This window comes from Acanthopagrus latus, chromosome 2 (genome assembly GCF_904848185.1).
Source record: "Acanthopagrus latus isolate v.2019 chromosome 2, fAcaLat1.1, whole genome shotgun sequence".
NCBI lineage: Eukaryota > Metazoa > Chordata > Actinopteri > Spariformes > Sparidae > Acanthopagrus > Acanthopagrus latus.
The window spans coordinates 29,544,209-29,568,203 of NC_051040.1; the positions used below are offsets into that span (position 1 = coordinate 29,544,209).

At 44.2% G+C, this 23,995-nt stretch overlaps 1 protein-coding gene across 1 annotated transcript; it reads right to left on the reverse strand.

Annotated features, from left to right (window-relative positions):
* Positions 1–1,100: 1,100 nt before the first annotated feature.
* lhx1a (LIM homeobox 1a) lies at positions 1,101–10,635 on the reverse strand. Its single transcript, XM_037075164.1, has 5 exons — positions 9,658–10,635; positions 7,598–7,821; positions 6,660–6,943; positions 4,076–4,241; positions 1,101–3,036 (listed from the first exon to the last, which is right to left on the reverse strand). Exons 1-5 carry the CDS (start codon positions 9,825–9,827, stop codon positions 2,657–2,659), a joined length of 1,224 nt encoding a protein of 407 aa, XP_036931059.1. The 5' UTR covers positions 9,828–10,635; the 3' UTR covers positions 1,101–2,656.
* Positions 10,636–23,995: the final 13,360 nt, after the last annotated feature.

Consider the following 23,995-nt stretch of genomic DNA (forward strand, 5'->3'; position numbering starts at 1 on the left):
ATATCCTTCCACAGTCCCTCCACCCCCACCTCCCCAAGCTTGGTTAACTCTCAAGACCATGATTAATTCATGGTGGATTACAGTCTGGAGGCAGTGGAGAAAGCGGGGATTGCATAGGGTCCTAAATGCACATTCAGGGTTTGGGAGATAAAGGTTCTCGCGGATTCATGCCACAATCCCAACGACTGACTCGTTTCCCTACAAGTATGAATAATTTTTTTTTCATCCTCCCTGCAAAAGATCACGCCTCAGTGTTTGGGCGTCTTGATTGCTATTACGACTATGTTCTTTGAAATAAGTTAGGAGATGTCCCTCTCAGCCGTCAGACCGCACCATGAACAGTAAGCTGCAGGGAATAATAATGTACGAGCGGGCTAATAAAAGCATAACAAGCAGGAGAGCTGTGGTCACGGCAATTTCATCATTGTCCTTCACAGTTGCACAGCTAACTGCTTATGATTAGTTGACGACCTCGAGTAAGTGAAAGGAAGATTCTGAGGCCAGAGCCAAAGTGGTCTGGGAAAGAAGTGGCATCAGCATAAGTTGTGAATTCGCTCCCCCTTGTGTTGGCTGCAGCAAGCAAGCCACTTAATGCCTTAAGTGAAATCAGCAGAAAAGTTTTTTTTTGTTATTATTTTGTTCTATGTGTCCATGAATTGCTCTTCAAGCCATCATGATGTGGTGCAACGTTGCAACATGTAGGAAAAAGAGACAAGCTTTTGCTGATATTTTAAGATTAGCATCACAAAACTCAGACTGCAGAGCATGACTGTGACCACAACTCCTGCTTTTTGACAACTGCTGTTCAGTTTCAATGTCCTTGAAGTACATCCATCAAAATTTTAAAAATGTTTACCTGTCATCATGTATGCAAAGGCCAATCATTTCACACTTCATGTGAATGGAAAATATGATGCCTACACAGAGCCCTGTGATATACACTTGCACTGCGACCGTTCAATACACGATACACTGCAATGTAAGGCAGATAGCTGCTCCAAAAAACATATGTTCATTAGTATATTTTCTAATTTTATTAGAAACACATTTTTGTCAACATGTTGTATTTATACAGTGAATGGTCTAATATGCACTGGAGGTCACATAAGCTTAGGTTTATTGGAACAATAAAAGACATATTATGAGGGATTGATATTCAAAGAGATGTAGCAGCTACTAGCTGCATATTCGACCATCAACTTTTAATAGTTTGGATTTTTCTCCATAGAAGACACAAAAATAAAACCTGTCTAAGTATGTCATATTAACAATTTTATGAATGTATTGTCAGCAGACTAAAAAATTAAGAATTCAATTACTCCTTTTAACACTTACATTTTGTCTCAACACATTCTGCAGATGATGGTGCAAAGCACTTTAACAGTATTTGTGCTATTTATTTTTTTTTTTTTAATTTGGCAAATGTCTACTTTACTTATGTTTTTATTCTTTTTTCAACCTTTTTTTGTAAACAACATCTTGTACAAACTAGCACAGTGAACCACAACCCCAGCAAATTTGTTTTTATCTCCATACAATATAAATGAAATCAATACAAAAGTTTGGTTGGTTGCTTGGAACAATTTTATATGGATCGAGAGGTTCTAAAACATGGTTTTCGAGACTTCTGGACTCCTGAATTAAATAGATTACGTAAACAGTTGACTGCTCTAAGTCCCATTTAGAACCCCAGTAGAAGATTTTTAGAAGGTAGACTTCATTTCAACATTTCAAGTTCACTTCCACTTTGAATAAAGGGTTTGCAATCCGTAGAGGGTTTGTACTGTATGCCTTTTGAAGGCGGCCTTCTTCAGATTTGGTGGAAATTCTGAAAACAAGAAAAGAAAAAGAAAAAAAAAAAGAAACAAATAGTCCAGACAGAGGAAAAAATTTGTCATTTCCTCTGGCCTTGTGTCAAAAAGGTTAAGTGTCAATATGGCAGAGCCTTGAGAGGCAAAGAGGTCTGAGGAGCTTCTGAATAAATACAAGGGTCAAGTCTAGTGCCTCGAACAAAGTCTGAATGCCGCTCAGCTTTCCTACAGTGCCAGGTCAGCACACAACCAACCCTCTCCCCCTTTATTCTCTCTGTAAAGCTATTGAAGTCTTTGACAGTAGCTAATGATGTTTTTGTGTTCGGGACATACTCTAGGAGATTTCGAAAGGGTTGTTTTTTACCCCACCGGTGAATGTTAGGGGGTTTGGTCGTTATGGCAGGCCACTGACAGGAGTCAGGTGGGTTGACAGGGTGCTGCAGAGGCCCAAAGAAAGAGGTGGGGGGCAGGGTGAATGGGGGCAGTTCAGCAGTCTTGCCCAGTCTTTCTTTTTCAAGTCCAGTTTTCGATGCGGGGGGTGGGGGTGGGGGTGAAAGAAGCAATTGAAACACCCAAACACAATATTGAAGACATTTTTTTTTTTAAACATAACTTGTTATGCTTTCCCCACAAAAACAGATCACCAAATCAAATAGGAAAATAAATAAATAAATATGAAAACACCAAAAAAGAAAAAGAAAAAAAAAAAAAAAGTGATTCAATGGCGTTGCCCTAACCCTGTCGATATCCGTGTCCCCGTTCTCAACCCCAGGCCCCAACACCGACACATGTCACCACCCTCTGTTACCAAATCTCTCGCCAGTAAAGTCCACTCTCTCAGAAAGCTACCACACAGTGCCCTCGTTCATTTCCGAGGGCGGGTGGGACAGGTGGTTGTTGTATCCGCTGCCATTCAGCGACAGTGAGGTAAAGGGTGGACTAGGGCCAAACACCTCAGAAGAGATGCTGTGTAGGGGCCCTGGGATGCCGGGCTCCGGGCTGGGAGAGTCCCCCGGATGGTGGGACATGATATCGGAGAAGCGCTGCACATCACTGGAGGGGTGGTGGCCCGGCAGGGGATGGTCCATACCTCCGAGGGGGGTGCCTGTGGGGCCTGAGGAGGGCACGAAGGGGAGATCAACTGGGGTCTGGGCCTGTGAAGATGGAGGCCCCTGAGGGAAGAAGTCATAGTTCCCTCCTGGGCCGTAGTATTCGCTTTGATAATCTGCCGATCCAAGAGAAGAAGAAAGAAATCGACGTTAGCTCTGAGAACAATGGCGTGCAGGAATAATTCTGGAGACAGTGAGGAATTCATTGAATATACATTGCTTGGTTTGTATTAGAGCGGGAGAGAGACCCTCGCCGTACTACATTAGGCACAGAGCATGTTACACTTAAATCAAAACTGCAGTTGGGAGGGGAGAACAATGTGGCCACAAAATTAATTAAAATGGGGCCATTTCATCAGCGATTCTACCTACTGAGACCAAGGTTTTTTTTTGTTTTTTTTTTTCAGTTCAGCAGCATATTATTAGACATTTTGCTTCAGCAGAAAGGACAAAGGCCTGAGCACGAATCAAATGATCAGACAGTTGAAAGCCTCTGAAGGAAGAGCATGGTGTGAAATCACAGGGATGCAAACTAAATTCACTTCAACTTAACTCACAGCTCACATTTCCAAGAGCCTATGGACGGGATGACCCGATCTGAGTAATATATCACAGTTGAATTTGTTCAGATAAAAAAAAAAATAAAATGAGATCCTTAATGCTGAACATCCAAACGTGTCATAATGTTAAGCAAGAGCAGAAAAATCTCTTTTCTATTATTCATAGAGACATAACTTTAATTCCGTGCACTAAACTAACACTTTATTTAGTGTTCCGGTAAAACATGGTTTCTGTTTCAGGGAGCTGGCAGTGCCTTGACGCAGTCAACAAAGACTGAAATAAAACCGCTTTATTTATTTATTGAACACCTTAGCGGCACAGATAAGATGGAACAGAACAATTAAAGGGGCGCTGTTTAATGTCAGAGGGAAATCGAAACATAGAAAATAAATGATAATGGAAATAAGGGACCATACAAAGAAAAATAAAAAAAAGATATGTTTAAAAAAAATCTGACTGAAGCTCGCAGTGAGAAGAAGAAAAAAAGGAAGGGAAGAAAAAACTGCAGGAAGCGAAACATTAAAATAGATCGGGGACAGACACATTGGACGACGTGTATACTTGTTTAGTTTTGTAACTGAAACACACGCTTACCTCCGTAGTATGAGAAGGGCCCGTTGGGGATTAGCTCCCCGGGCTCCAGCCGGTCCACCAGCGTCCTCATCCGCCTCGGGCTCCGGAAAAACGCGTGCCTCCGGGCGCCCAGCGCGCTCAGCTGCTTCATGCGCCTCTCTTTGGAACGTCGGTTCTGGAACCAGACCTGGACACACACACACACACACACACACACGCACACACACACACACACACACAGACGTATACGGGTCAGCTCGTGTCACTCAGCTAACACTCAGTGGGCTGTTGGCGCCATTTTGATTGCACGTCAATATTCTGCGCGGAAGATGGGCAGAGAGTGAACAATGGAGGTGGTGTTGTGATGTGATGTGATGCGGAGGTTGCGGAAACGTGTTAATAAATATGTAAACAAACAAATAAAAAGTGGCACGGTGTCGATTTTTTTTTTTTTTTTTTAAAGAAATGTGTAAATAAACCACAGTGTGCACCCCCTCCCCCCAACACACACACACACACACACACACCCTTACACACGGAGGTGTAATTAGATGTCATATTTGCCTTGGCACCTGCACCGCGTTGGCTTCTTATTAGAGTAAATAACCGAGCTCTGTATGTTTTGCGGCGTGCGTGATGAGCCGGTGCGTTAAATCCGCAAGGCTCTGCGGCGGAGAGGACTGCGCCCAATTATCGTTACAGAAGCGAGAGTCCCATCTAACCTCCCTAATGATCTTTTAACCCTCCATTTACTCCGACTGAGGGCTGCAGCAGCGGGGGCTTAAAATCTCCAATTAATACTTAATAGGAGGGTTGTTACCAATATATTACCGGGCCTTTGGAGGTTATCATTTCCTAATCTATAGGCCGGCTTCCTTTAATTACGCTCTTCCTTTTTCCCTCGCGCTCATACATATTAGATACCCCTACTCCACTACGTTCACTTCATTGCCATTAATCTGCTGTGCTAACCCTTTTTTTTTTTCCTGATCTGCCCGCAGTTCCGAGCCGCTTTAAAAACTCGGTAAAAAAAAACAACAAAAAAAAAAAAAACAAAAAAAACCAAATCGCATGTATGGAAACCTGTTGGTGAGAGGCTCTGCTGTCCGACGGCTGCTGAGCCTCATTCCTCTCCGTGCGTCTGTTTCGATCCCGGTGTGAAATAATAACCGGCACCTGAATCTATGAGTTACAGTCATTCAGGGCACTGATGCGCCACAATTATCGCTTCAAGAATTTTAACCAATATAGCTAAAATATTCCCTCATAACAACAGCTAAATTATTATTATTATTATTATTATTATTATTATTATTATTGTTATTATTATTATTATTATTATTATTATTATTATTATTATTATTATTATTATCAATGATAATAATATAGTAATAATAACTGTTATTATTATTATTATTATTATTATTATTATTATTATTATTATTATTATTATTATTAGTGTTGCTCTTTGTTTCAGTTAAGGCGGCCCTGCTGTAATTCGGAGCTGTGAGGAGACAGGCTTGAAGACCCTTGAAACAGATTTCTGTCCTTCCACTTGGCTGGAAATGCTCACAGCATGGTTAAATGTGGTCGCAAAACGTGATGGCTGCGCTGTGCCAGGACTCCCAGCGCTCCCAGCAGCCCACAGCCAGTTGGCGACTTTGCCCCGGCACGAGCGCCAAGAATCAAAAATACCCATATAAATTACCCGTTTCTAAATCAACCTCGACCGTCAGCCAATCTTCGGCTTAATGAATTCAATGTGACCACGCAGTTTGAAGGGAGGAGGCCTCCTTGCGAGAGGGGTGAAGGATGTGAAAGGGGGGTGGGGGGGGGAGGTTGTTGGGTGCTACGGGGAGGTGGTGTCTCTCTGATGGGATGAGGCCTGCGCGGTCACGGTAGTCTGGCAGCCTGGCAGGGACATTTTACCATAAAATATAAGCTGTTACATCACACCTTTTAATGGGTGCGTAACACCCTATAAAACAGAAAAGGCGCGAGCCCACCTCCTCAACCTGTGGGTGTCCCCCTGAATATTATTTCCATAATATTTCACCCAGAACCAGAAGACCCCGTCTGGATGATTTACTATTGACCCGTGTGTAAATTACAGGGATGGTGAAAGCGATAATTACAGTAGTGTTTTTGTTGAGGGCCCTCGTGGCCCCCAGTTTGAGAAACACCCTCACTTAATAATAAATATGGGCGATTATATATCTCAGTATCTGTTGGAGATGAATGAGTGGCTTGATGGTGAGAGCAGTGAGCACCCTGGAACACGCTGGAGCTGCTGCAGGACCTCAGCCCAGTGACCAGGATACAATATTCACTGTTAACGTTTCTGCAGACAACAGATACCCCCCTCACCCCCACCCCCACCCCCTGTGTTCCCTTCATAGGCTACCATGTGAGCAAAACGTGTCATATCACGATCACATTTTGGGAGACAGTAATTTCTTAGTGTGTTTCTAACCATGTGTTTTTTTTTTTTTTGTGACTAAAGCTAACCAGCGCATAGACAGAGCCCAGGAACAGTTTACGAGTTTAATCAATCTTTGGATTTGCAGGGATAATTCCAGCTTGAATGGCAAACGTGTCCGTTTACCTGGATGACCCTCATGTTGAGGCCGGTCTCCTGGGCCAGCTGCTCCCTGATGTGTCTGGTGGGTTTGGGGGTGGCAGCGAACGCCGCCTTCAGCGTCTCCAGCTGCTTGGCCTTGATGGTGGTCCGCGGGCCGCGCCGCTTCCCTCCGAGGTTCTGGTCGTCGTTCTCGTTATTCACCGTCTCCTTGTCGGACAGGGCGGCTATCTCCGTGTCCTTTAGGACCACGTCGTCCTGTAGCTGGTCTTGTGAGTCCGGCGATAAACTGGGATCGCTGCACGCCGTTACTACAGGAACGACAGGTTGACATCAGAATCAATCGAGCGGTTCTCCAGAAATTGAATTATTTCAGCGATACACAGAAGAAGAAAAAACAGCCAAACAGCACAAAACTGATCATATAATAATTAATAATGATGGTTTGATATCATCTGTATTTATTACTCGGCGGTGATGGAGCGATTAATAAAAATACATCATGTCGTCTTCAAAGTTTTTTTCCACATTAAAACGTTTGCTACAGTGAGCTGGTGCTGTTCACACCCGTCCACACACAGAGGTCTGACCAGTAAGAACGAGCTCATGTGTTTAGCTGAATGACTTGAAATTAAGTTTAAAAAACAAAACAACAAAACACAATGAGTAAGTCCCCTACGTGACAGTTTATAGAATAAAACTGTATCAAACTGACGTTACGAGTCCGGAAGAAGAGTGTAGCGTGTGTTACATTTCAGGACAGATTGATCAATAGATGCTTTTTTTGTTGTTGTTGTTGTTGAATTCTTTTCTCTTGGTGCCGTCTAACTCCTGCTCATGGAAATGATGAAGCCACTGCAGGGCTGAACACATCACATCCATCACAATTTATCCCGCCTAGCACTCACACAAAACACACACACACACACACACACACACACACACTTGCAGGGCTCCCGCCGTACCTGAGAGGAGGTTGGTGTCTTTTACACTAGCGTTGCTTAGGTAATCGTCTTTGCAGACGAATTTGTTCTCGTCGATGATGTAGAGCTCCTCGCCGGTGGACAGCTGCTTGTTGCACATCATGCAGGTGAAGCAGTTGAGGTGAAACACTTTGCTCCGGGCTCTCCGGACCAGGTCGTTGGGAGAGATGCCCTGCGAACACCCGCCACACTTTGTGCCGAAACGCCTGCAGGAGGGAAAGCAGCAGAGACTGAGTCCAGCTGTCACAGATGTCTGTCACAGAACAGGAAGAAACATCCGGTCAGGTTCGGGACACGGCGGACACGCTTGGGACGGAACCAGTAACATTTTAAAATACTGCTGACTTGATTCAGTAAAGCTTCAAGTTACAGTTTGATGGAAGGAAAAAAAAAAAAAGAAAAGAAGACCTGATAACAGCTTCCGGACTTGAATTCGCACTTATATTTAAAAGCTTATTGAAGAGTTGAACACCACTGTCATACATTAGATTTAAACCCATGAATGATAATAGTGAACAGAAGGCTCTACAGATAGAGTCAGGAGAACTCTTTCACATGAGGACTTAGACTCTGAACACGCTCTGTAGGAGCTATTTGGACCTTTTTCTGTTTTCAGACAATGAACCTTTACGCTCAGTCAATAGTTTTATATTGGATGTAATAATAATAATAATAATAATAATAATAATAATAATAATAATAATAATAATAATAATATGTAACATTCTGTTTATTGTGCGGGCAGATACATACATTTTAGACAAATAATGTTATAAATCCTTCTGATAGTAAATTAATGTTTAGTGCATGAGATAAATATTTTGCATCTTATTTTTGAAATAATAACGCGACAATTTTCAGACTGGCTAAAGTGATTCTTTTTTTTTTTTTTTTTTAAACTGATCAATCATTATTTTATTTTCTACATTTCACAGCTTTTTATCGTCTGTATAATTACGTTTTTCAGGGTGGAATCCAGTAAATACCCCGGTCCTGCTACTCTAACGCAGCAGGCTGCAGTGGAACAGTAAATTACAGCCCTGCCATTGACTCCAGCCTTAAACAATGTGTATTGAGTGGGGAGCACTGCTTGTTGACAGCACGTCTGTGATTGCATTGTCTGCGGACTTGATCTTTTTAACTAGTTTACTATTCAAATCCACTTATCACGTCCTCCTCAGTCGGACTGAGTAAACACACCGGGCTGCGGCCGCTGTGGCCGGGGTTTGATCCTGCGCTCCCCGGCTGCTGCCTGCACGCAGCCAAGTAATAAAAAAAAAAAAAAAAAAAAAAAAAAAAGAAAGAAAGAAAGAAAAAAAAAACCCACACACCCCTAAGTGTGATTTCCTCGATTTCCTAACAAACCGCCCCCTCTCCCCGCTGAGAGAGAGCGCACACGCGTTTAATGTGGCTGCCTTCTCTTTTGTTGTTGTTTTGCATAAGAATCCAAATTAACAAGCTTTTAATTACTCGCTCCTAATCAAAGCTTATCGCCTGCAAGTCCCAGTTTACGCCTACAGGCACGGACAGGTCGGGACTGTTCGCACATGTACCTATTATTTAGCCCTCGTTGTAAATACAATGCTGAAATGTCGATTTTTTTTTTTTTTTCAAAATTAATAATTCTATTAAAACATCTAAAACTTATTTTGTGAACTGTTTTCCTAAAAGAAAAAGAGGAGGCAGTCTGGATTTTTCAGAATTTCTTGGCATTTTCCAGTGCTTGATAATAAACAGCGCACAGCTCATTTGAAAGTTGTTAAGATCAGAAAAAAAACTGAAATATGAGCGTCTCTAAATCTGATTGAAACGGTTGTTCGTGCAGGTGTGATTTTTGGCCTAAAATAGATGTGTTCCAACTCTTTGTGCTGCTCCATCAGCGCCTGTGCTCCTATTTCAGTTTCTTTTGGTTCTGTAACGTCCTGCTGACCTGCTGCTTCCAGCCCCTCACATCACAACAGACACATTAATAAAGGAAAAAAAAAAAAAAAATGATGGAAATAAAATGTAAAATAATCAACGCATAAATGACCCGAGCTTACCTAAAGAAATCATTTTTGCAGTACAGTCTGCCCTCTCGAGAAAAACATTTCTCTGTCAAATTACATTTGCACTCGCAGCACTGCACGCACTTGACGTGCCAGGCTCTGTCCAGCACGTTGAGCAGAAAGCGGTCCAGAATAGGCCTCTCGCAGCCGGCGCAGTGGACCATGGCTTTGGCTGGGCAACAACCCCGCAAAACGAAGCGCACACACACACACAAACAAAATCAACAGCGCAGGGCGAGCATTGACCGAGTTATCTGCGTTCTCCCCTCCCTGATTCGCCTGGAGCTCCCGGGTCAATGTGCGCGGAGAAGCCAGTCGATCAGGTGTCACCACAGATTTCTCCCTGCATGCGTAAAAAGGCTCAGCGTCCAAAAAAAAAAGAAAAAGAAAAAACAACATACAGGAGGGGATGTGAACGCGTCCCCCTTTCTCTCTCTCTCTCTCTCTCTCTCTCTCTCTCTCTCTCTCTCTCTCTCTCTCTCTTTCTCTCTCTCTGCTGGGCGGAAAAGCCAAAAGGCGAAGAAGAAATAAATCAGTCCTCTAGTGGATCCGGGGCAAAACACGCGATTCAGCCAAAATGTAGATTTTCAACACAGGAAGCTGTGGAATCGGCTCAGAGAGGACCGGAGCCAGTTCGGTTGTCCCGGCGCTCTTCAAAGTGACGCATCGGCTGAGAGGAGCGTCTTGTGCCAGTCAGTGCCGGGGAGAGACGTCTAATAAAATGCTTTAAGGGCAGAGCTGTCACACAACAAGACACGCAAGCCTATAAATAATTCAGCGCACTTTGACATGGCAGCGTATCCACTGTTCGGAACCCGGCGAGAAACAAAAATCACACACCCAAAAGGTTAAAAAAAGAGTGTCTTCCCCTCTCGCTCAGTCCGAGGATCCTGGATGTTTAGCTCGTGGCGGCGGGGGGATGCTGGGATGCGCTGGCGGCTCCGGTAGTACTCAGTGTGTATGCTGGGATGCCCTCAGTCTCCAGTGCCGTGTGTATGCTGGGATGCGCTGGCTCTCCAGTACACTGTCTTGCTCCTAAACCTCCAGCCCAGCCTTATTCCCAGCCTCCTGACGTCAGGCCGCGGCCGGGCCAATCAGCTCTGCGCCATGCCAGAAACCATCAAGCCGCCCCATCATAACCCAGCGAGGGCTCTGCTTGCTATTTATGCCACACACTCAAGACACCAATTGTCAAGAATTTCCCTGCAAACTGTCATATGTTAGTGAATGTGTTTGGGAGAAGCAGCCGCGGCGGAGGGCGAGCAGCGCGGAGGGGAAAGACTTCACTTCTCAGCTGCTGAGCAAATTGTCTTCTGGGCATGAGGGGGGCATGAAGGAGGAATCTGAGCAGGTAGATACAGAGGCGTCTTCAGTAGAAAGAAGCCGGTGGCGGATATATTGCATGGCGTGAATGTTTCTTCATGCAAAGTTACTTTGCGCCAGAAAATGACGCACATGTCGGGCATGGTTGTTTTGTTTTGTTTTACGCGTAACAAGAGGTTTTTTTTTTTTTTATTACCCATAAACCAACTGTGCGTTTCATATAAATATGTAAGTGTCTGCTTTTAGAGCGCATCACCGGTGTTTGATTACACAGCCGAAAGCTTCAGAGCTTCATGATGATGACTCGGTTCTTGAGATGTGGCGTTAACTGTTGTGGCGGTGCAACATTAGAGAGTGCCGCGCACTAATTTACTTTATCAGTGTTTCCTTGCGCACCAGCAGCAGCAGCAGCAGCAGCAGCAGCGGCGGCGGCAGCGCGCTGTGGCTCTCCGCTCTCTGCTGTTGGTGGAGAGGAAGCGTGTAAGTCAAAGACTGAGAGGCTCGAAAGTTGACAGCTCAGCCGGCGGACGATTCATGTCGGAGGTCCACCAATTCACTTCAAGTCCACTTTAAGTGCTTAAATAAGCCCATGAGCCTCACAGCCGGCTGGATTATTAGTCATTCCCCCCCTCAAAGAGATTCATCAAGTATTTCGTGTCGATGATTTACATTCTGCAGACTCGAACACTTCTGAGCTTTCTTTTTTTTTTTTTTTGGTTTCCCTTTTTTTGCTCAGTGAGGACAGATCGTGAAGCAAGACGAAACAAAACGAGACAATGACTAAACGAACACGTCAGGAGAGTTGCATGCACCGGGAATTAGTTTGGAGTGATTCATCTTTGAACGGTTTGTTTGCACAAACTGCTCGGTTGTGGCCTGGCGATAGTCATAGATGGTCAGTGTAATCACGGTAGGAACTGTTGTATCCGCCAAAAACAGAAACAGAACGTTTATCTCGCCTGAAAATGGGACTACAGCAGCGCACACACTTAAGAAACAGTGAGCAGGGCCACCTAGTTACTGTCCACCAATAGCCCGCCAGCATCCTCCTGCACATGGGCTGCTTCTCATGCAAAACGCCCGCCCGGCCCCGTCCAGCTGCCCCCCGGCGTCTGGGGAGCGCCCCTCCAACAGGACATGTGTTTCTGGCGTGCAGAAAGAGAGAGATAAGGCTTCACAACAGACAGACACCATCTCTCTTTTCTTTTTGTTTGTTTCTTCTTCACCACCCTTTCAGCCTCGACATCTTCCTCCCTCTCTACCTCAGTCTTCCTCCTCTCTCCCCCCACCTACCGTTTCTGTTTGTGGACGGAGCTTCTGAGCGCATTCCACTGTGCATCTGCTTGTGTTTCCATCATGAGAGGCAGGGAGAGAGGGGTCATGGCGGGCGGTGGGGGGGGGGGGGGGGGGGGGGGGGGTCCATAGTTCTGCATAGAGGGGCAACCAGCAATGAAAAACGTCACGTTTCAGTGGACTACACAAGTCTCTTTTTTTCTTTTTCTGCAGTAAAAGCTGCTGAACAGTGTGAAAATAACCAGAGAAAGCCTGCAGTCTGCAGCTCTCGCACTCCGCCGCCACACACGCTTGTGTATGCAGCATGTAAACAACACGCCTTGTTGTTATTTCCATGTGTAGAAGATGCCTTGATAGTCTGTCAGTGGGGATAATCTCTGCCTGATTTAGAATAAACCAGGGAGGAAAAAGGAGGCAGCTCACAGAGGCAGATTAATCCACGAATAGAAGGAAATCAAAATATAGGCTATAGGCTTAAAAATATCTCAACTCCCCTCCAGGCAAAGACACTATTAAATGCAAAAAAAAAAATGGTTTTAACCTTACCAGTGTAATCCCTCACCAGCAACAGATTTGATCCTCAGTCGCGTTTTCATTCTGATTGCAGAATGCAGAAGTTGCACGTTAGAATTGCGGGGACCGCGCGCGTGATCACTTTCGCTCTACTGTGACGTCAGAATGATCGGGGAGCCGGACCTGGTGGCACGAGGCCCACTGAGGAAAATGAACGTCGAGGCGATGACACATCTGAAAAAAAAAATGAGAAAAAAACCCCCCACAAATATCCTAATTCATCTGAAATGCATCGTTTTGTTGTGGCCTCTTCGGATGAATTACATTATAAATACATTTACATTTTTTTTTTTTTTAAATGTTTATTTATTTCCCCTTCTCTAAAGTGTGAGTTCAGACACTGCAGGCCGCAGTCACAGAGGAAGAGGGATATCCTTTCACTCAGGGCCGCAGTGCTGTAAAGAAGCCCAGGAGATTTGGGGTTTATGAAGTGCAGACAAGTGAACTGGTACACTGCGAGATAATTAATCTGAGATAATGAATGAGGCTGTGAAGATGCATGCAATCATTAATTCTAATCATGACACGTTTATTTGTCTCCCCTCTCTCCTCCAGGCTCAGTTAAGAGACACAATGTCACCACAACAATGTGTGCGGGGCACGGCGGGAGGAAGGCAAGGACTGTGGAAGTAAAGACTAAATGCTGAAGCGAGCAGGTGATTAGATAGGTAGAGAGAAATGGGTTTCAGATATCAGAGGCTGACACTTCGGGCTGTTTCTGCCTCTACGTGCTGTTTTCCGGGCTGTTCGGACTGTGGATGCCGGGCTGCGTGCAGCCGTGCCGGGGAGGCCGGGGAGGCTGCCGGGGGGACGAACCGTGACTTCGGTAACACACAGAGAAATATCACCCCCGACTGGAGCTTTGATCAACCGAGTGTACCAGGGAGGAGGCGGTGGGGGGGCGGGGGAGGGCGGGGTGCTGTTTGCGGACTGTCTCGCTGCAGGATTTCTTTTTCGTCTTTTTTTTTTCTTTTTCTTTTTCTTTTTTTTTTTGCAAAGGAATATTGCAAACAGGCGCTGACATTCATAATTCATAATGTGACGCATTGATCATTCTGGATTATGAATGCGTTTGTTTCTTTCTTTTTTTTCTTTTCTTTTTTTTTTAGGAATAAACAGCCGAGTTTCTGTGAAACCGACTTAGTTAATATCATTTGTATAATTTTTCATCTGTATTCCTGCTTGGAATTCTTCCCCACGTGGACCAGGAGAATCTATTCGAAGGCGCAGCGGTCGTGAAAATGAATGAAAGACAAAAGGCTAACGAGGATTGCGACAAAAAGTATGATGATTTTAAAAATAAATAAATAAATAAATAAATAAATAAATAAATATATATATCCATATTTATTTATTTATTTATTTTTTAATCATTTTGTTGTGAGTCGCTTTGGGCAAAAGTACCTGCCAAATGTAAACGACGTGGAGTAACGAACAAAGACAATTGTCTGATAAGAAAACGCAGAAAACAGAAATGCATTTTCTCCTGAAAAAAAAAGGCTTTTTTTGAATGAAAACTATAACCAGCATCACGTGTATCTCTGTTGAGTTAAAAGTTACATAATACGCTGAAAATGTAGTATTTGTACATAATGTGCCCACCCACAGAAAGCTGATTTAACAAAGCGTAAACTGTGCGACTCATTGACAGGAATCACGTGCCTTCCTGGCTCCGCACACTGCGTAAAAGGCGCGCACAACTGCCATCATACTCATAAAGTGAGCGTAAGTGTGGAGGAGAGGTGAGGCTGGGTGAAGGCGAGGGTGGGGTGCCTTCGCTGCCCAGTCTGTCAATCATTCTTCACCGCATTATCACGCACTCCCAGGACCGAAATCCCCCCCCCCACCTCTCTCTTCCATGCCTCCGTCCATCCATCCATCCATCCATCCATCCTGGCGCGCGGTGCTCACGCAGCAGAAAAAGGCCCCATGGCTGACATGTCTGAAGAAATTGTGGTGTAACCCACATAACTAGGGGAGGCTGTGGCAGCTAACGCGACGCACGCAGATTCCCACAATCGACTGGCTGAGCTGTGTCCTCCCCTCACTCCTCCTCCTGCTGTTGTAGATCAGCGGCCAAACATATGCCGATGTGAACTCGACGTGGATTATTGAGCCAACAGCAACTCTACGCAAACATTTTCCAGACTTTCCAACTCCGGTCCCGGCCTGCACTGAGAGAAATCCAATGGGATTTATAGATCATCTCCCTACAGCTGTCCCTTCTCTGTCAGTCAACCCCCCCCCCCCGCCCCAACACACACACACACACACACACACACACACACACACACACACACACACACACACACACACAGCACGCACGCACACACACACACACACAGCACGCACGCACACACACACGCAGGCCGACCGATATTCAGAGGCTGTCGCGATCCGACCTCCAGAACCGTCCACAGCTAACCAGCACTGTCTGTGTGTTTTCTCAAGGAGATCATATAATTCAGTGAATCAGGCGCGTCGGGCTCCACCACAGTAACCCTCTGTGAGCCTGAGGTCACCCAAAAACAAGGCCAGCACCGCCGCCACAGTCCCGCTCACTCCTCTAGGGGGCGAATTAAGCCCGAGCAAAGACAGGGCTTACACGATGATATTATTATTATTATTATTATTATTATTATTATTATTATTATTATTATTGTATTATTATTATTATTATTATTATTATTATTATTATTATTAGTAGTAGTAGTACTCAGAATAAAGTTCCAGAAGGCAACACGGTCACCAAACAGTCCAAGGTCATCAAACTAAAAGCAGACAGATGCGTCAGCATCACCCAGGTCTGTATGTCTTCATATGATTCGTTTTTGAGATTTTTAAATCAAGTTTGATAGAGAATATTCCTGAACGATGAAGCCTGTGTTCACTTTAACACATCCTTATCGTTTCATACATTATTCTAGTTATTCTAAAGTGAATGGGTATATAAATAAATAGTCAAAGTATTTCGTTTTTACGCCCAAATGGTGTGGTTTTTTTATACGAGAAACAACAGATTGTATTTTTAAACCGAGCGGAGACGCCACAGTTCGCCGGCCGGAAACCATTCGAAAGCATGAGTTACGCAGGTAAAGGGACATTCTGTTGGTTAGCAGATTTGCACTCAACACCCGAATAAATCAGCGGAACAAATCACAAATACAGCATCATATTTCCATGACAGCAGGCGGAGAACACTGACTGAACGCGGCGGGTTCCAACACATCCACTGTGAAAAAGAACCAAAAAAAAAACCAAACAAACCAAAAAAAGTCTCTTTTCATATGAACATGCGCCAAACAGAGTCAGTGAGAGACGCACATACATGAAGCCGCTGCCTCTAAAGCAGTTCCCCCAGTTCAGATTAATGGTACTCGGCGCTTATTCTGGAGTCGGGGTGAAAGGGCTAGGATCACTAATGATTATAATATAATGTGCGGGCGATAACCACTCCCTTTGAGATATTATCGCCCGCCGGCCAATGCTCTGGGGGACGGGCTGCACGGCTGCAGAGCGGCAGATAGCTGCTGCCGCTCTGCAGCCACCGCAGCGGATTTCTGCGCTCGGGAAAAAAAAAAAAAAAAAAAAAATAGCCCGCAAGCACGCAGAGTGCTGGTCGCTGCTGATACCTGCATTAAAATATACATCAGAGCAGAGCAGACCGGCCGGCAACGCTGCTTCACATCTGCGGTTTGAAAAAAAAAAAATTAAAAATGTATTAATGACGAGCTGATGATGGTTCGAATGCGTGTTGCGTGTCAGGAAAATCCGATCTGTCATTTTCATGTTAAAATCGATAATCTTTAAAAAAAAAGAAAAAAAAAAAAGTGACTTAATCACCAGCACCTGAAACATTCAGTGCTTTTCAAAAAAAAACTTTATTGGGCGTTTGTTTTCTGACCCTAGAAGAATTCTGTCGTAGAGATGCTGTGGTGAGAATATCAGGTCTACATAAATCCTGATTTTTATTTATTTTAATAGCACATTGAAATAATGCATCTAAAACACAAATATTAAGCCAAGTTAAAAAAGCCCAGTGTTCTTCTTAAAATGCCATTTAATGCTGCTAAATGTCTGCTTGTTCATGAACCATTTCCAGAAGACTAGACCATGTGAAGAGCTGCGCTGAATGGCCTCACATGATTTATGCTCCCAAGGGGATGATTTTATTTAAAGCGTATGATTAGCAGGCAGGGGAGGAACACCGTCTTGTTGAGTTTGAAAGAAAAAAAAAACAATCTAAGAATCAGAACACAATAAAGCATTTCCTTTAAAGGTGTATTTGCTGTAAGAAGTGACGGTTGTTTTACTTTATTTTGTATAGGCTACAAGCATAACGGCCTGTTGGAGGCGAGCTAGAACGGAATGATCCGCGGCCTGCCTACATTTTACAACCTTCCGTGTTTAGAATTAAAAGCACAACTGAACAGTAAGCGTGCAACAGCAAAAACAATGTTCTGCATATTAATCGCTGTCCAAACAGTCCGAAGCAGTAAACACTGATGCATCACAGATGTCCATATATAGCTGGAAATGTTCTCACGTTCCGTAAAAAAACAAAAACAAACAAAAACAAAACAAACAACAACAACAACAAAAAACAGAACCCACAACACCGAAATCAAACGAGAATCAAGAAGATAATTCTTTAATGTGAACGCCGCGACTTTTGCAAAGCCGATTAGGCTGGAAATCCCCGCATAATTATCGGCATTCACTGATCAATAACAAACAGCGCAGTCCTCAACAACATCTGAGTAGAAAAGGCTGTGAGAAGGGGAAGGGGAGGAGGAGGAGGAGGAGGAGGAGGAAGAAGAAGAAGAAAAAGTGGAGTGAGTGATGTTGCCGTGCTGGACGCATCGCGGCCAATCCCGGACTATCTATCTTCATTGGAGCTTTTGTGTGCGCAAAAAGCAAAGGCGCGCATAAGGTAAAGCCCGCACCAAAGCCGCGGCTTTATTTTTATATCCAATAGATCAGCAGGCAGACAAAGCTTTATTTTCGCCAGGAGAGAGATATTTTACCTCTGCCTTACGGTTTTATGTTGGAGAGGTGTCAGCCGGGGGAAATAGATAGCTAATGCATAGGCAAAGCGCTGCTCGCCTCGCATGCTGCACGTCAGAGGGGGGCTGCAAGGAAGAGCAGGGGGGATTTAGGGCCCCTGGGGGCCCCAACACGGGGGACTGAGCACGGCCTCCACTCATACTGTAGCTCATATCACCGCTGAACACAGTTAAAGACACACAGCTCCGTTATCTGTGCGAGGTAGCCAGCATAGGCCTTTTTGTTAATAATCCAGGGCTGGAAGCAGTATTTTAAGGGGGCAGAGGCCTAGCCCCCCCTCAAATCACCCAGCCACACCTCTAAAGTTATGTTGTGTTCCTATAACTCAAACTGCAGTCTGGACTGTGGTGGGCTAAAAGACAACACGAAAACCAGCCTTGGCCTTTGATTAAAAAAAAAAATCCACATCTGCTCCCGGTCTTGATGGGACCATCACACGCCATACCACCCACCAAACCTCCCACAAGCCCACCTCATAGTCTTGTAATACATCGAGGTTTACATTATTGGCAACAGAAATGTGATGTGCTGATCAGTAACACAAGAAAACAAGCATGCGACGACTGAACTGATTTCCAAATAATGCATGGACAATTGTGGCATATTTAGGTGGCACACAATTGCCTTGGCAGAGGTTTGCACTCTAATGAGTACCATTCTATCTGAAGCAGAATAAACACCCCTCCCCTGCCCCAGAACAAGAGACAACAACAAAAACACCCCCAAAGAAAAGATGAATTCATGTACAGAACAACATCATAATGAATGTAGAATAATAATGATTATTATTTTAAGGATCTAACTCTTGTTGTCAGTTGAAACACAGAAAAATCTAATAGGCAAATTTATCTCATAATACAGAACACACATTCATGACCGACACATTTGTTATCTCAGTATGTGATTGCCGGAACTGGAATTTTTTATTTTATTTTATTTTATTTTTTTTAACGCAGGGCTGGCCCAAGTCTTTTCAGGGCCCGAACCATAGCCCCCCCTCAAAAATGAACTTCCATTCTGTACTAAATCAACCTATATAATAGACATGAAATAATACCTAAATTGTGGCAAAAATATATAGTATATTTTTTATTTGCTCTTCATGGCAGGGTTAGAAACAAGCAGCCAAGTAGGTTTGTGCCAATGGCCGGCTATGAATTAATACCAGACCATCTGACATGACACTGTATGCATTAAGTATACGTTGAAAATTCTTCAGCTGTGCAAAATACATGCATGCAGAGGGTTCACTGTTCACAGGGTGCTAAACATGAAAACTGACTGCGTGTGTGATAATCTAGTGGTGAGCTCTTGTATCCCATAATGGTCTAATTGCTGTTTCGGAAGCTTATCCATACCAGCATTGTACATTTATATTACATTTATTAATGCTAACAGTCAACAATTTAAATAGCATTAGAAGTAAGCAGCACCATACAAACAGATCTGTCTTGAAATCTTCACAGCAGCTGAATATACTCCAGACCCCTCTAAGACATCACCATATAGAACTATTAGCTAGTTGCTAAAATCTTATGCACTGCTTACTCCCTGACATGAATGCAGATTTCTCGCAATATGCTGCAAAGAGTTAACGAGATTTACAATGGCGCTCAAAACACAGAGCTTCCCTGTCATATTTCCCCTCATGCTAAATAGAAATCTTAAGAAGTAATTGGAATTTACTGCATACCTGAATAACTGCATATAAATAAGCACACATTTCATCGGGGGGTTCACTGACACTGTTTGGTCGTATAAAAACCGCTGCATACATTATAATACACAGCAAATAATCTTATTTTGCTGGAGCCTTTGCTACATGCTTGGGATTCTGCCCAAATTACAGAGGATTCAAACAAGCGTTTTCAATTTATTAAACCTATATGGGCAACATTTCATTTTAATGGGACAATTTATTTCTGGGAAGGGATTATCAGGGGTTGGTTGAAACCATGGCAGTGTGTAAATCTGACAGTGTTCATCTCATTTAAAGGCATGCAGCCCCTCCCTTTGCTCAGACCTCTCTCAGTGGACGGAGGAGGAGGATTCAGGTGCCTTTGCATGGCCTCGACCCTCTTTCCTCTTCCTAGGGCTGAAAGGCAAAACTAGCTCATTGACTTTGGCCATGTCTCCTGGACAAATTCCTCAATTCTCAACACCTTTATGAGCCTGCATGTGCTTACTGAATTTGGTGGAAGAGGACACAAATCCTCCGGATGGGATTGGCAGTCATGCCCCCAGTCTCTCGGCCCGACACGCTCGGGATGTAAAGTGGCCGTCTGCGCTGCGACCCCCGGTCGAGAGGGCTCAGCGGATTTGGAGATAATGACATTGCCGCCTCTATTAAGATTCACATTAACCATTTCACCACACGACCCCATTTCCCTTTGTCCTAGCCACTGTGTCAAAAGCCTCACAGCTTCACCGTGCCTGTGGTAATTTTCAAAGCTGGCCAAACAACCTGCATGTGCACGTCTATTCCTGGGACGGACAAAGGAGAGGCTGTCTATATGCAAAGAGTACAGTGGCAATATATCCCACTTGTTGAAAGCAAACCCCCTTAACATTCATGAAACAAACTATTTGGCTGCAAATAGATCCCCTATGCCTGTATCTGACATTTTCCATATTGGAACACACACCCACTCTTAGTAATGTGACTTTTCACTGACTGAAAGACACCTACACCAACTGAGGTTTTCTGTCTCTCTCTCTCTCTCTTTGTCTCTCTCTCTCTTTCTCTCTCTCTCTCTCTCACACACACACACACACACACACACACACACACACACACACACACACTAACCCCTAGTTCCCTCCCCTGCTGGCTCACAGAGCTGAGACTGTGGGAGGGAGGCCAAATTGTTTGTCTCTCCCTGTGTCAAGGCTCTGCAGTGGGGATGAGACCATGAGAACAACTGCTCTCTGTCTGGCTTCTGGCTGATGGCTCCATCAGGTTGGAGCAACAGGGAGTCGGACGCGGGATGTGGCTGAATGTATGTGTGTGATTGTGAGTCTATGCGTTTTAGGGTAGGTAGAGTTATCTTTCCGGGAGTCAAAAGTGATGCTATGTGCAAACAAAATGAGCAGTTTAAGGAAAGGTGGAAAAGTGATTTTCAAAAACCAAAGTGTGATATCTCTGAGTCATTAGTACCAAAAGAAAACCGCCTTGAAAAAAAAATGTTCTAGGCATCAAAAATACTGACAAACTTCAAAACAAAGAAGTCAGGCACCACCCCTTTGAGAACACATGAGCATCCCATTAATAGATATCATAAGGGCTTTCATAAAGTTTTTCTTGCAAAGAACTCTTGCCAAGGGATGAATACAAGGCAGCAGGGGGTCGACATACATGCAAATAAGCCAAACAGGAATTGATCAGGAATTTATTGGTAAATTGAAGGTACTCGAGTTTACATTTAGGTGTGCTGGCAGGTACATGACCAGGATAAAGGTTTCTGTTTGCAGGGTTCAGGATAGAAGGTAACAGGGTCCGAGTTACAGGGTATAGGTATCAGGGACTGGAAAGCAATGACACAGCACAACAAGGACAATCTGCAAATTTTCTCAGCGACAAAATGTGTTTGTATACTGACAAGGAAAGGGGAAAGTGACAGGGAAAATTGGAAACAGATGAGCTGGAGAACAGGAGAGTCCAGAGTTCAGAGTGAAACAAAGAGATGGATAGGCTAGGGACTGAGCAGTGGAGCAGAAGACTTCAGATAGATGACCCAGGGTAAAGCAGGTGATCTAAGCCATTGAAAAGGGCAACCGAGCCCTGAAGCCAGCAACATGGGACTGCTCTGGAGTACAGGGAAGGAGGCCAGAGACAGCCAACTTATGACTTAGCAGGGTGTTGGTGGAAACAGACAACTGAAGATATGGAAGATCTGCCAGTGCATCGGCCAAGATAGCTATCTGAACATCTGTCTGATAGTTGTGGTGCTGGAGAGTGGAAGCTCTGTGGCACTGGGTAGCTGTGACTCTGTGGCTGACTGTGGGAGAACTGGCTCGAGGTTAGCACCACGCAGGCTCGAGGTTTGGTCAGCAATGGCACTAGGCAACAAGGACAATCTGGCAACTGACTGACTCGGGGCCAGTGAGGGAAAATGGAAACAGTTCAGCAGGTGACTGGGACTGGTGGAAAGATTTGAGGTAGTCTGATGAAGTAGACAGGTAGAGAATGGCAATGAAGAGGCCCAGGGAAATGGGAATGTGACTGGTAAGAGGGACAGAGGGGCAAAATGTGACACTATTGATCCTTGTGTACCAAAGGCCAGTTTTTCATTAAAAAAGAAACTTTTTATGTTCCTCTTCTGGCACTAAGACTAATAACACAAAAGCTGTTCACAGGTCTTATAAAGGCAAATCTGGGTTCATTTTCATGGTGTATGATGCCAAAAAAAAAACATCTTGACTTCTTGGGTATAAAAATACCTGGATCTTTCGCATTGTGGGACCTATAGAGACTAGAGATTTTTTCCGTCCGAAGCTAACTTCCAGTTTAGCCACCAGCAAACTTAAATGGCCATGAAATTATTCAATTGTGCAACTCTTCTAGACTTTCCAAAAGGTTAGTAGGTGTAATGGATTGGCTCTGATATTGAAGCTAATCATTCTAGGGGGTTATGATACCCCAAAGAATGTATCCACAGTTTTACAGTCATGTCTTTTTCAATGTAAGCTAATGTAAAGAAGTTATTTTGTGCGTCATGAAAGGTTGTAAAAACATGGTTTGGCCACTATGTCAAACTGACTGTAAGACGTGGTGCTTATCCTGGGGGCTTGGTGCTTATGAGGTCATAGAACCCACCATGCTCTAGTTTCTGCAGCTTACTCCATCACTCTGATTGCTTCACCCTTCAAATGTGGAGTCTGAAGCCAGTGCTCAAGATTTCTCTGGCCATTAAAGGAATAGTTTAACATTGGGGAAATATGCTTCTTTGTGTTTTTCCAAAACTCAGATGACACAATCAGTGTAATTCTCATGTCCATATGTTAAATACATAGATGGAGTCTACATGTGGTTAGCCTAGCTTGGCATAACGACTGCAGCAAGGGGAAAAGCAAGTCTGGCTTTGTCCACCAGCTTTAGAGATGTGGCACTTTTCTTGGATAGAGTCAGGGAAGCTGTTTCCCCCTGCTTCCAGTCTCTTATCCTAACATCAGATAACTGCAACCTCATTCCAGCTCTGTGCTTTTTAGCACACAGTCATGTTTAATACCGACAGCCTACAGATATATCCAATATGAATGTTTTTGCATCATGTTCCTAAAACATGTAATCCACACAACATTACCTTCCCCATAATTGAATCATGACCTTATGCAAAACTACATGAATGTGATTCTTAGGACACAAAGTTGTCTGAGGTAGGAACTATTGTCTGAACAGCACCTTACAGTTTATTATTTTCATGCTGCTGGGCTGTTGGATCTCAGGTTGTCTGTATAGAGCACTGTGATCCTTTAACCACAACATAAATACTGTCCACAGAAGCAAGGTGACTGCTGACGGTCAGCTTATATTTACTGGCATTTCCTCTAAAGTGATTTTCTACGGTGTGTGTGTTGAAGAGCATTTAGTCATATTTCCATCCCTGCTAATGTATGTCACTGAACTCTCCATTCGTATAATTTTCCGATTGTTCCCTTGTGATAATGTGGACGAGGACGTTATGCTGCTGCATGGAGAACCCTCCTCTTCCCCTGGCTTGCCATGCCTGCAGATGAGTTGAAAGGGTGAGGGGGTCACAACCTTCCTGGGGGATGTTTTACGGTGACACGGCTGGGAAGGTCTGATTTGTCTCCACTGGAGCGTGCTGCTGGCATCTTCACACCCAGCCAGAGAGAAGGAGGGAGATGGAGATAAATAGGAGAGAGGACGTAGGGAAGAGTGTCTGTGATAGTTGGGCGGGGGGGTTGTTCTTTGTTGGAGGTTTAGACGTTGCAGGGTGGAGGAGGATGGGCTGTAAATTAACTAGTTTGGCAGACTGATGGTCAGCCGCGGTTTCAAAGAACAGCACCCACCTTGACCCCCACTTGGGACTTCCAGCTGAGCCCCGAGGGGGTA

What these genes read in the sequence shown, in the direction of transcription:
- lhx1a (XM_037075164.1), bottom strand. Translation starts at nt 9,827, where the DNA reads ATGGTCCACTGCGCCGGCTGCGAGAGGCCTATTCTGGACCGCTTTCTG. An exon ending in TCAACATGAGGGTCATCCAG is followed by an intron (nt 4,242 to 6,659) that starts GTAAACGGACAC and finishes GTGTGTGTCCAG; the next exon opens with GTCTGGTTCCAGAACCGACG. An exon ending in GCCCTTCTCATACTACGGAG is followed by an intron (nt 3,037 to 4,075) that starts GTAAGCGTGTGT and finishes TTGGATCGGCAG; the next exon opens with ATTATCAAAGCGAATACTAC.